The 13,441-nt window shown below is 54.7% G+C and overlaps 1 protein-coding gene across 1 annotated transcript; it reads right to left on the bottom strand.

The window, feature by feature from the left end:
- Positions 1–327: 327 nt before the first annotated feature.
- Positions 328–12,389, bottom strand: LOC115642993 (cytochrome P450 2G1-like). The gene is made up of 9 exons (XM_030546738.1): positions 11,563–12,389; positions 9,781–9,943; positions 6,863–7,012; positions 6,199–6,359; positions 4,870–5,046; positions 3,906–4,047; positions 2,701–2,888; positions 1,693–1,834; positions 328–1,473 (listed from the first exon to the last, which is right to left on the bottom strand). The coding sequence occupies exons 1-9, from the start codon at positions 11,740–11,742 to the stop codon at positions 1,292–1,294; spliced, it is 1,485 nt and encodes a 494-aa protein (XP_030402598.1). The 5' UTR covers positions 11,743–12,389; the 3' UTR covers positions 328–1,291.
- Between the last annotated feature and the right edge of the window lie 1,052 nt (positions 12,390–13,441).

Raw genomic sequence — 13,441 nt, 5'->3', positions numbered from 1 at the left:
CCCCGGCCGTTCCAGTCCTAGGGCTCCCCCAACACAAAGTCCTGCCGATGCCCCACAACCCTGACCCGTAGCCTCCTTTCTGTTCCAGCGCTGAGACCAGAACTCCACAGTCTGGTGTACCAAATGGAAGGGGATGTGTGTAGATGGCCATTAGAGACCCACTGATACTGGGAAGTGCTGGCTAAGTGTCAAACCTAGGAGCCACCTGGCTATTTCCTTAGTGTTGGCCTGCAAACAGCAGAGGGGGAAGGGGAGAGGGCTTTGGTTGTTTAGAATAAGAAGCAAAACAGCTGTTCTCTGGCCTGGTACCAAAACAGAGTTTATTGATCTGCATGCCCCGTGTTTGGAGCAGGAAATACAATAGACAGAGATTCAGCCCCTGAAGCCCCCAGCTATCCATGTGTGTACAAAGAAATGGGAAGTAACCGGTGGGGTTCACCGAGTGAGAACCCGTCTGAGGTCCCACACACAGTACCTGACCAGGAACAGAATCCGTCTGTCCTGCTTCCCCGTCTGCCCTTCTAACCATTAGACCACGCTCCCCCCAGCTCAGCTCATGCTTTCCAATCCGAGCGGATGCTCATATTTTGTTTGTCTCTAGTCCCTGGCATGTGCGGATCTCAAAGCATGTTGCAAGCCCTAATCAGTGAAGCAGGGGGGTTACCCTGTTCTTTCCGACCTGAAGAAGCAGGGTTTCCCTTCCCCTCTGGGGGTCACCTCTTTCAGCATCCAATCTGCTGTTCCCACGGCAAGGTTTTTTTCTGATGAAAAATGTCTTTGACCAAGATACAAATTTAGTCCAAAGTTTTAATTTGACAGTAAAACATGTCAAAATGTTTCACATCATCTTGGTGAGCCCCATTCTCTCCTCTTTTTATTCCCCCTCCCCCACTCACAGCTTTCCGAAATAAAAATATATATTTAATTTTTTTCTCGAAGGACATGTCTGTGTGTTTTGGCCAGCTCGAGCTGTCACAGCGAGAGCTTCCATGTCAGTTTCAATTGAGTTCAGCCATCGTGCATGTGGGAGTGTTTGCAGGATTGGGACCCACCCTCTCTCCATACCAGAACTGTACACGGCTTCAGGGATATCTTGGCATTAAAAAGAAAAAACATGAGTGAACGCCTGAGGTAAATTGGCCAGGAATGTTCAGCGTCAAGACCTGCAAATGAGATTGTACCATGGAAAAGCTTCCTCATTTACACAGGTCCAGCCTTGGGGCCATCACACGCTTACCCTGTTTGTTTCACAATCAATAACTGCTCTCCTGGCATGTCCGCTGATGACGACTCAGCGTGGGAGGGCACAGACCCTGTACTTGGGAGGTATGTTCCAAAATCCACTCGCTTTTGGGGTGAGGTCAATGTCCTGGGGGTCGATGGGCGACTGCAAGGTGAAGTGCTGCAGGACGGAGGTAAAGACCAGGAAGAGCTCCATGCGGGCCAGACCCTCGCCCAGACACACCCGCTTCCCTAGGGGAACAAAGGCAAGTAAAGGAATCCTGGCTGACTGTCCTGGAGATTGAACAAGTCACCCCATCCCTTCCATGCACAGACTTCAGCACCCTGCAGTGAGTTAAACCTTACCACAGTCACACCCACGCTCCCCCAACTTAGCCTTCAAGGAGTTCATTTGTTAGGCATGAGGCCTGATCTATGGGGGGGCTGAGGAAGGGGGAGCAATGCTGGTACCTGAGGAAAAAGCCACAAAAGCATGGTTCTTCTTAAAGCCGCCATTCTCATCCAAGAAATTCCCAGGGTTGAAGCGTTCTGGGTCCCTGAAGTGTCTGGGGTCCCGGAGGGCGGAGCCCAGCACGCAGAAAACATCTGTCCCCTGGTAAGAGAGGTGGTTCTGGTTGTTTGGCCAGCCCTAGGTACTGCAGCAAGAGCTTCCTCATCAGTTTCAATCTATTTTAGCCATGTCACCCGTGTGCGTGTTTGCAGGATTGGGACCCACTCATACAGTGGAGGCAGGGAAAGAACCCAGGAGTCCTGACACCTAGTCTCCTGCTGTAACTACTAGGCTGTCACTCCCTTCCACAAAGAAACCTGCTTTGCCTTCTCCCCATGAGCCAGAGTCAGCAGCGCAGCCCCATAGAGCATGGCGACGTGGCTTGTACAAAGCGGCTAGCCAGGTGCGAGGGGCTTGGTTTGAAATCAGAGCTCTCCTTCACCTAGGTGCACTGCCAGCCACACCCAGCCGGTCAGGAATTGCACCCCTGGGTCTCCCCAGGCCAGGTCCTGGCCCCTCTCCTCTGAGCCACACTGCAGCTGTGAATTATGGAGAAATAGTGCCACTTAGTGGTTGGGGAAATCCCAACACCCCAGCCTGATTGTCCCAGCCACAGAAACAGAGATTTGTTGTGACCTTTTAGAGAAAGAAAGAGAAGCTGATGGAGATCCAGGCCGCCAATGGCCGGGAACGCCCCTGTAACTGTATTTCACATGTGTGCACCTGCGCATAGTTCCTCTTGTCCTGCCCAAACCCACTTGAAAATCATCTTATCCTGGTGTCTGTTCAAAGCCACATTTTGAATGCAGCTGTCTCTGGGGTGCAGGGCGATAGCTAAGCAGAACATAATGTGAGGAGAGGGAAACAGAAATGTTCATGGACACTAGGGCAAGCTCCCATGAAGGGTGGCTGCCGTGTGTGTGTGTGTGTTGTATTTTAAAATGTAAATGGGGCTGTGGACTCAGCACCTTGGGGAGTATGTAGCCCCGGAACTGGGTGTCTCGGAGCACTGCATGTGGAATCCCCAGCGGGAGGATGTTGCTGAATCGCTGGATCTCGTGTATCACGGCGTGGGTGTAGGGCATCTGGCTTCGGTCCTCAGCGGCGGGGCTGCGGTTCCGGCCGACAACACCATCGATTTCCTGATGCACCTTTTCTGTTGAGACATCAGTGGAAGGCACGTTGCGGGCACAGGGAGCATGTGGCACGAAACACCCCAGCAAAGTTGTGGTCTAGGGGCAGGTCATGATATCCGTCCCGCTGCTGCCTGAACCGTTTTTATTAGTAATTTGGTAGCACCGAGAGGCCCTGGCTGAGACAAGAATCCCGTTGTATGTACTCATGGTAAGACTGTGGCTGTCTGAAAGAGCTTAAAATCTCAGTAGACAAGATACAAAGGAGTAGTACTACCCCTGTTTGACAGGTGGAGAACTAACCAGCATGGACTTAGTGACTGAGGGCAGTTCACGCAAGGGTCAGTAGCTGACTTCCAGTCTAGTGAATTAACCACAAAGTCCGTTGAGAGCCAGGGTGGAGTGCTCCAGATTCCAACCCAGCTTCCGTCCCAGGTCCACCCTTCTATACAACAGAAGAGTTTCTTAAAAGCCAGTGCTTTCATTACAGAGGCTAACGCAGGCGTAGGCAACCTATGGCACGCGTGCCAAAGGCGGCACACGAGCTGATTTTCAGTGGCACTCACACTGCCCGGGTCCTGGCCACTGGTCCGAGGGACTCTGGATTTTAATTTAATTTTAAATGAAGCTTCTTAAACATTTAAAAAATGGCTGGTAGCAAAACAGTGGCAACCGGAATATCCATTTTGTGGGCAATTTGATGATTTCAAAATTTGTTTCCGTTCCAAAATGGAACCACCAGAGCCACAAAAGAATTTACAAATTTCCTGGCAAAAATAATGGTTAAAAAAATCATTTTGGGTCAAAACCCTTTGGTTTCGATTCTGAACATTTTCATTTCATTCTGAGTTGTAATCATATAAAGTTAAGAAAAATCAAGATGAATAATTGGAAAATTTTTCTCCAAAAACTGTCAAAGTGGGACATGGCTGCTTACTGACCACTTCCTTCTGATCTCTCTTTTCTAAACGTGGGGTTGTTGAAACAGAGGGGAAGAAACCCATTTTGTCAGAAACCTTTCAACCAGCCCCACTACTTACCTTGTACCTCTGGGTACTTCATCAGGAGCAGGAACCCATATCGCAAGGTGGCGCTCACCATCTCTGTCCCACCGAAAAACAAGTGGACTACGCTCAGCGTCAGGTTCTTTGTGTGGAATTCACTCTGCGGATTTTGTTTTTCCTTGAAAGAGGAAATAAAAAAAACCCAAAATCTTGTAGCTGATGATACCCAAACAGCAGGGTGACAAACAGGAGAGAAATATTCGCACCACCAGAATTCATGGCTGAGGTCTCTGGTTTCATGGCCAGGCCAATACACTTGTGAGTTAACCCGACAAACTCATGAGGACGTTAATTTCATCTTTCAGTATTTCTAATGTAGTATTTTGAATTAACAAGCAGCCTTAAAGCCTCAGATCAAACCACCCCTATTTCTCTCACAAAATATCCTAGGTCAAAGGATGGGGGCTGCTTGAATGCACACAGCATTGCCTGGGTGTGCACATCTCTCATGGGAGCTGTCTTGTGAGCGTGAAGGGGTTTCAATGGCATTGCTTGAGCACGTGGAAAATTTGCATAGGAAACACTGTCTTGTAACCATGGGCCTGACCCTTCAGGGCCCTGCACCTGGCAGGGCTGTTTGCTTTGGAACACGTCAAGCGGGTCTAAGATGCTTACCCCCCCCATGTTGCACTGGGGGTAAATAACTGCCCTGGGTGCAGGGCAGCGGAGAATTGGGGCCAGTGTGTTGAACTCTTGCCCCTGGAAAGCGACACCAGGGAGTTATGGACTGCCAGTCACTTGCGGTATTCCTCAAGGGAAAGGAAAGCCAGGGCTTGGCTGGGATGAAGATAAAGGGGATTCTTTCTACAGGCCGTTGGTCGCAGACAGACGAGGTGATGCTCTCTGACTCTGTGGTTCCCAGCCTATGCGAAGGAACATCCCAGAGTCCACTGAAGACCCCCCCCACCAAAATACCTCCCTGGCCCCCACAGCTCTGTACCTCTTCCATCTTGATGAGGAAGGTGTCAATGTAATCCCGAGGAGAGCCAGGATCCAAGGTCTTCTGGTTCCTCTGCACCCGCTCGGTGACGAAGTTGTGCAGCACCTTGACGTGCTGAAGAATCCGGTTGTGGGGGCCGGGTAAGAAGCGCATGATGCCTGGAAACATCTCGTAGAACTGCGGGGGGAAGGTGGGAGAGACGCGGAAAGCTCTGTTAGCAGCACGGAGAAGGAGTGGGCGGCCACTCGTGAGCTGCCCCGACTGGATATCATGCGGGAACGGGCTGCGCAGGCAGCCAGCCGACCTCCGTCTCGCTGCTCCCATGGCTGGCTCAGGGCAGCCCAGAAGCAGCAGCAAGCGACGAGGACAGGGCCGCCATCCCCAAGCATTCAGAAATCATGAGATTTAAAAAGAAGATTAATGATGGCTTTGGAGAGCATTCCGTGGGCCGGCTACTCGTCGTCGCACTCTTCTTGGCACACACGAGGGCAAACTCACGTGAGAGAAAAAGGCAGTGGGCTATGAGTCTGACCCTCACCCATGACTCCAGGAGCTGGGGCTTTTAGAAAAGACACCAGAGCCCCAGCGGATGGTGATAGAATCACCAATGGGGGCCAACCCTGGAATCCCCGCCTGTGTCATTGGTTCTGGGCTGGGAAGAACCCGCTTCTGCCCCTCCGAGACGTCCCACCTGCTCGGCTGGGATCCCACAGTCTGATTTTGCGAGCTGCTGGCTGGGCCCAGTTTCTGTGCCAGGCCTGGATAGAGTTAGTCACCTATGTGCGCTCCAGATCCGACAGGCTGGCTGCTCTGCACCCCAAAGGCATAGGCATGAAACTCTGCAGCGATCAGGCTTCCTGGACCACGCCTGCACTTTGACCTCCACACCCAGGATCCCACTGGTTTGGGCGTCAGACTGGGCCCCAGGAAGGCTCAAGAGATGAGGGACGAGCTCGGGGGGGACACCAGCAGCTGTGAAGTTAGCTGCCCTCAGTAACAGGTGTCTGGTGGGGCACTGGGGCCAGTGGGAGGGATAAGGCCTTGGCATTTTTGTAGGTCCGAGCCCCGGGAGGAAGGCCTTCCATCCTACTGCAGGAGGGTGGGGAGCGGTCAGGGATGAAGGGCCAGATCTGCAAAATTGCAGACAGGTGCACAAGTTACGCTGAGGGGTGGGTGCCTAGCGTACTTAGGTGCATCTTTAGGCACTAAATACCTTGGAAAATCCAGCCTGGATTCCTAGCTCTCTCCCTGCTCTCCTTTGCTTGCTGCCACTCCAGGACCCGTCCCAGGCTGCACAGACCCCCTGCGGCCCCAGCAAGCAATACCCACCTGTGTCCAGGGGCTGGTCAGCTCCAGGAAGAGGTTCTGGATGACATCGAGTAAGCTCAGGAAGGTCTGGTCCTGGTGGTCGAAGCGGTCCCCGAAGACAATGGAGGAGATCACATTGCCGACGGCGTGGCTGACGGGGCGGCTGGGGTCGAAGGGAGAACCTGGGGTGGCAGAACAGACTGCGCTGAGCCACCGGGAACTCTGGGAGTGGCAGGAAGGGGACTATCCCTCGCCGATCGGAGCTGCCCGGGGTTAATGCTTAACCGCGAGGGGCACCGAAGTGTGGGGATGGGCCGCCCCCCGTCCTCGGCGCCAAGCTGGGACCAGGGGGATTTTTCATCCTTTTCCAACTCTTGGGCAATAGAAACTGAAATCTCTCGATGCACAAACTTGCCCCCTTTCCACTCCCCAGTGTGACCCCCTGTGCTCTGGAGCTGAGGAGGCCGACGACTGGACAGTTGATGGGCAGCCCAAGGCATGAAGTGAGGGAGAGGCCGGGAGAGGAACAGGGCCCAGCAGGCCTGGCTCTACGGGCCAGGTTTTCAGAAGAGCTCAACACCGTGAGTCTCCAGCGAAAGCAACAGAGACCCCCCTGCCCCCTCAGCCTGTGGAGAACCTAGACCCTCCATCAAGGCCCTGCAGCCCCGACACGACAGACACAAACCGTTGGTTTTCCTGATCTCCTCCACCAGACACCGAGCTTCCTCCGCGATCCTCTCTTGGAGGCTCCTTTTCCCCATCCCCAGACTCCGCAGGGTGGCGACAGAGAACTGGCGGAGCTGCTTCCACCGCTCGCCATTCGCTAAGATGACCCCTGAGGACGAGAGAGGGAAACAGAAGGGGCAGAGGGTCCAATGACAACCAGCCAGCGAGAGAATGGAGGGATGTCTTTGAACGGAAAATGAAGTGGATCAGTGGGATTGTCAAACTGGGTTGGACCCTTCAAACTCATTATTCTTGAATGCTGCTGTTGCAAAACAGGCCCAGTTCTTCTAACAGCTGCATCCGGTGAAACCGGCTGAATGCTGCTTAGAAACCCCCCAGGGCATCTCGCTGGCTTTCCTGGCATCCAACATGTTCTTCTAACCCACCTGGTAAGTTCTCATCAAGCAGTTTGACTCTGTCTTTGCATCTTCCCACTCCTGAAAGTTGATCTCCGGTGTTAGGAGACACAGTGAGTCTAGACATGGTGGGTCCAGCCTGGGATATGCTACCTGTGCGGAAGGAGTTATTCCCGAGCCGGGAGGTGTTTGGAGAACAGCCACAGGTGTGATCAGGGTAGGGCAGACATTGACACAGGGGAAATGTTAAAGAAGCTACAGGAAGACTGGCCTTGTAGTTGAGGTTCCAGTCTGGCTTCAGGGCCCGATTTTGCCACCAGCCCCCCTGTCTGCTGTAGAATCCCCATTTCCCAGACGAGTAACTGAAGTATTAACAGGGGAAGTGACTCACGCATAAGCACTTCGGTTTCTCAGGCGTAAAATGCAAATCCAGCTACGCACGCACCTCCCGGGGTGCACCGCGGATCACATCTGTGAGAAGCTCTCGGGAGGGCGGCCGTGTGAGGCCTTCTGGAGACTGACCTCCGTTGCGTGGCCCAGGGGAGACAACGGGGATCAGAAGGGTGATGAGCTGCAGTCAAGTGTGAAGCCCAGGGGTTCTAACGTGGAGCCCTGGGCTGAAATTGTGCGGAACTTTATGGGGCAAAGCACAGGTCAATGCATTTTAGGAAGGAACAGAGGATGAACTGGATGGGACTCTATGGCCACTGATTATGGTTGCCCAGCATGAGATCCCTGGGGTCTGAATTTAAAGAGGTGCTCAGCACCAGTGGCTTCCACCGCCCCCAGCTGAAGTTGTGGTACGGCACCTCTGAGCCCCCCAAACCCGAGCTCTCCAATACCACTGGCTCCTTCTGATGGTCTTGGCCCCTGATTCCGGGTGGCTCTCGTGGGAAGTTGGATAGTTCCCCAGGGGACCTCTGGCATTTATTATCTGTCACTTCCCCCCAGCCCCGTGACACCCACTCCAGTAAGGGAGGACGGGCCAATGGCAAAGAGATCCAGAAGTGAATCCTACGTGAGCCCCAAATCTCGGTGCCTGCGGCATAGGGTTGCCAGAACGCCCGGTCGAAAAGAGACTCTGATGGCTCTGGTCAGCACGGCCGGCTGGCCGTTAAAAGTCTGGTCGGCAGTGCAGCAGGGGCCTGGGGCTAAGGCAGGCTCCTTGCCAGCCTTACCTCTGCGCGGAAGCAGCTGCCAGGTCTTTGTGGCCCCTAGGCACATGGGATTGCAGGGAGGCTCCACGAGCTGCCCCCGTCCCTAGTGCCGGCTCCGCTGCTCCCATTGGCTGGGAACCGTGACCAATGGGAGCTGCAGGGGTGGTGCCTCTGGGTGCGAGGGCAGTGCACGGAGCCTCCCGGGCCGTCCTGTGTCTAGGGCAGCGGTTCTCAAACTGTGGGTCACGACCCTGTTTTAATGGGGTCACCAGGGCTGGCTTAGACTTGCTGGGGATGAAGCCAAAGCCAGAGCCCCACTGCCCAGGGCTGAAGCTGAAGGTCAGGTCTCAGGTTGCAGCCCCCTGCCTGGGGGTGAAGCCCTTGGACCTTGGTCCCACTCCTGGGGTCAGGAAGTAATTTTCGTTGTCAGAAGGGGGTCGTGGTGCAATGAAGTTTGAGAACTCCTGGGCTAGGGGCTACAGGGACCTGGCAGCCACTTCCTGGGAGCCATGGTAAGTGCCGCCAGGACCCTGCACCCCAAACCTCCTCCCGCACCGCAACCCCCTGCCCCAGCCCCGAGTCCCCTCCCGCACCCAAACTCCTTCCTGGATCCCACACCACACAACACTCTGTGCCAGCCCTGAGCCCCCTCCCACATCCAAACTCCCTCCCGGACCCCCCCCCCAGTGCCCCAAGCCCCTGCCCCAGCCTTGAGTCCCCTCCCGCACCCAAACTCCCTCCTGGATCCCACACCACACAACACTCTGTGCCAGCCCTGAGCCCCCTCCCACAGCCAAACTCCCTCCTGGAGCCCACCCCCCCCAGTGCCCCAACCCCCTGCTCCAGCTCCCTCCTGCACCCCAAACCCCTCATCCCAGTCCCACCCCAGAGTCTGCACCCACAGCCAGAGTCCTCACCTCCCTGGTGAGTGTGGGGGGGGAATGGCGTGAGCAGGGGCGGGGCCTTGGGGCAGGGGTGGGGAAGGAGTGTTCGGCTTTGTGCAGTTAGAAAGTTGACCAGCCTCATTTTGAAATGTGTCTTTGTTCCAAGCCCTTTGGAAACCTGTCACCAAAAACCCGCCAGCCAGACAAAAAGAAATGTGAGCGAATGAGTGCCCGTGACCCACAGATAGCCCAACGGGGGGTGGGGCGCTCCCCTGGGTCGTGCCAGAGCTAGCTTCTCCTCCCTGCTCTGTCCGATGTGGAGCAGCGAGGCGAACCCAGATGAGGCCGTATCCCCGACCGGCTGGTGAGCTGGGTAGAGGGCGGGACGATGCTTTGGCAAGGTTCGGGGGCTGACAACCATCCACAAAGAGGAATGCGATGGCTTCCCATGTTGCAACCCAGTTCCGCCCTCCCGCTCACCATAACCTTGGAAGATCCTGTCCAATGTGGGCATGCCTCCTCTGCCACTGAACTTCTCCGCGTGATCCACCAGGGCTTCCTTCACGGCCTCGTGCCCGCACAGCACCACCACTCGCCGCGGGCCCAGGAGCACCGAGAACACCGGGCCGTACTTCTCCCGCAGCTGCAAGGGGAAGGACTGTAAATCAGAAGGAAAGAACAGACGCTGCCCCGACGAGAGAGGCATATGGCCCTAGAGGAAAGACGTGTGGCTCAATATCCCTTGTGAAAACTTCCCCCCTTCCTAGTCCAGGGAGGCCCTTTGGGAATCAGCAAAAGCTGAGGATTTGGCCCCTACATTTTTCCCGGGAGTGACTCAGCGACCCTGCGTGATTCTCTTTTCATTATATTTGCATTTTAGCTGTGACACACCCTTAGCCGTTATCACCGGGCTGGGTGTGGTGCGAAAACCTGCCTAGATTACACAACAATACGATTTTGTCTGTGCATTTATCAAACGTATCACACCACCGAGAGGTCGATTGCTCACGGGGCATTCAGGTGGGAACTGGAATTATGGTTCTTGCTTCATTCTCCACAGAAGAATATACACAGAAAAAGCTCTTAACGAGGGAACGGCTCTTGATCATCGGGGCTCAAACCTCGACTGCTGTTAGCCAGTGGCTGAGCTCTCTGGGGCTTAGAAAGGGCTGGGAGAATTGGACTCATGGCAGACTCCTGGCTTCACCCTCCTGGAGAACAATGGGCCCTTTCGAGAGAGGGCAACTCTGTGCAAGCTTTTCTGATGCTCTGACGCATCAGCCTCGGTTGACAAACTGACGTTCAGTTGTGAAAAACGGCAAAAAGTGACAGTTCATCGTATTCCCCCCCCAAACAAGCTGCTTGTTGAACCAGATCTTCTCAGCTGGCCGGGCAGGCGGGGGAACCGAAGGCCAGGAGGCAGAGGGGAAAACTGATACCCACTCCCGGGGGCTACTTTGGATTTCTCTGAGAATACAAACCATCCCTAAATAGCAGCTCTGGCCACTTCTCGCTGCTCCAGAGCGGGTGAGAGCAGTGAGCACACACCAGCGGATCTGACCCTTCAACTCCATTACAAGACTGAAGGTTGATCACTGATATCTTCCAAACTATCCCATGGTAACTAACATCCGCACCCAGATTCTTGTTTACTGTCGACGTCGGGCATTACTAAGTGAAACACACACATGGAGACACTCCCAGACAACGACTCCGTTAAGATGGAGTTAGGGTTGAGAAAACATCAATAAAATACATGATACAGAGGAATCGCAACTAGCCCATCACAACGCATTATAAACCCAGGAAATTCAGAGTTAACGTTAACTCTGTCTTGGGACAAAATAAGTGGGAAAAATGTCTAATGTGCGTGTAAAAATCTGCTTCATCTTTGCTCACAAACACTGAACTTAATCATACATGTTTTGGGGGGTGTCAAAGGACAGAGTTAAGGTTATTTAACATGTTCAGATTTCTTTGAAGTGTAACCTTAATTGGGTTTATAATGGTCGGATGTAGGAAAATTATTTTACCCTAAGGTTAGGCTGACCAGACAGCAAGTATAAAAAATTGGGGCAGGGGGTGGGGGTAATAGGAGCCTACATAAGAAAAAGACCCTGAAATCGGGACTGTCCCTATAAAATCGGGACATCTGGTCACCCTGCCTGAGGTACAGGTGAGGACTCTGACCCTTAGCTCCCTTGCCTGTAGCTTTTTCCTGGGAATATCCAAAGGGTTGATTTTCACATGCCGCTGACTTACCGCCATCAGCGAGGTGAACAGGTCCCTCCTGCTCAGCTGCAGCACGTTGCCCAGAAGTGGCAGAGGAGTCGGTCCGGGGGGAAATTTGCTGCTTTCCTGCTGCCGTTTCCACTCCCAGAGGAGAGCCAGGCACAGAACGCCAGCCGCCAGGACAAGAGTGGCTGCTCCCCCCAGCTCCATCGCGCCAGCCACCCGTGGGCCAGGAGCAGCCGGAGCGTCAGACGTAGGTTCCAGGAGCTGAATCTCGTGGCACCTGGCAAGGATGACCTAGTTCACCTGATGCTTGGCTGTGTCCGTATTCCCCAGAGCTGGGTGCAACTCAGAAATTGACAGTCTGGGGGCAATTTTGCCAGCCAGTCACTGGGGCACTGACCTTTTTAACACCTTTGGAATCACGAGGGGATTGGAAAACATCCGTGTCAAAGCTCTTCTCGGATCCAGGTCCTTGGGGCTGTTCTGTTTGCTTGTTTAAGCCCAGGCTATGTAGCCGAGTCTTATGATCTAGGCAGCGGAGCGATTATCTTCCAAAACACACCCATGCAAGATAGCTGGGGATGGGCAGCAACCGCCAAAGAACCCACCCAGATATTTCTGTGGGTGGGACACTGAGCCGAAAGCCCAGCTCCCTCTCGCTGCCTCTGCAGTAACAGGTGCAGCTAAGTCTCTGCGTGTCCAGCCGGTGCTCAAAGAGAGAAAGCTAGGCCCTGCTCCAGAAAAGGACACGGGCACCGACCTGTAGGTACCCCGCAGATCCTCCAACCCCGCTGCTCGGCTGCTGCCTGCAGTCCCCAAGCAAGCGCTGAAGTTTCTAGGAGTACGCGGCCAGACATCCTCTGGCTGGGCGTTCCCGGCCTCGCTTGCCTGCAGCGACGGATGTGGTAGGCGTGTTCCGAGCCCACCTAAACCGCATCAAAGGGCCGGAGGAGGAGGCACTCCCCTTGTCACCTGGAGCCCAGCAGCTCCAGTGCTCTGCCAGGATGTGGGCAGCTCCCCTCCCCGCTCTGCCTGGCGTGGGGCTGGGAAGTGAAGTTGGACCCCCTCCCAGGAGACCTGGGCTTCATAGATTCATAGAGGTCTTTAAACCACAATTTGAGGACTTCAATAACTCAGACATTGGTTAGGGGTTTGTTACAGGAGTGGGTGGGTGAGATTCTGTGGCCTGCATTTTGCAGGAGGTCAGACTAGATTACCATAATGGTCCCTTCTGACCTTAAGTCTATGAATCTATGAATCTATGAAACCAGGGGCGGCTCCACGCCCCATCACGCCAAGCGCATGCGTTGGGTGGCATGCCGCGGGGGGCGCTCTGCTGGTCGCCGGGACCAAAGTCATGGGACCAGCGGACCCTCCGCAGGCACGCCTGCGGGACTTCCACCGGAGCCCCCTGCCACCCTCCCAGGGACCGGCAGAGCGCCCCCCCGTGGCATGCCACCCAGCTTGGGGCGGCGAAATGTCTAGAGCTGCCCCTGTATGAAACCCCCCCAGGCACATGGAAAAGCTGGATCCCATGGTGAAGGGGTTTTGAATTCAGGAGCCGGGGCTTTGATTGGCGGTGGGAGTTTTTTGCTGGGCGTGCAAGCGCAGACCCAGGACAAGCTGCAGCATGACAGGAAGGAGAAGCCAACAGGAGCAGCAGGAAAGCCAAACGCAGGCGGCCTGGGCAAGCTGGCGGAAAGCGTCCCGTGCTGTGAGCAAGGAAGCTGCCTCCTGTGCTCGGAGAAGGAGGCTTTTGAGACTCCATTGTCAACGGCTCCTCCCGGCTGCAACAGCCTGCAGGGCCCCCAAATTCCCCTGGCCGCTTGGGTCAAAAAGGGGTAAGGATATTCTGGAGTTGGGGCTATGAAAACTCCTGTCTCTCTGTGTGCCCCATGGCTGGGCA

This window comes from Gopherus evgoodei, unplaced genomic scaffold, assembly GCF_007399415.2.
Source record: "Gopherus evgoodei ecotype Sinaloan lineage unplaced genomic scaffold, rGopEvg1_v1.p scaffold_48_arrow_ctg1, whole genome shotgun sequence".
Classification (NCBI taxonomy): Eukaryota; Metazoa; Chordata; order Testudines; family Testudinidae; genus Gopherus; species Gopherus evgoodei.
The sequence above is the reverse complement of the archived record's forward strand: the minus strand, read 5'-3'. Positions and strand labels throughout refer to the sequence as shown.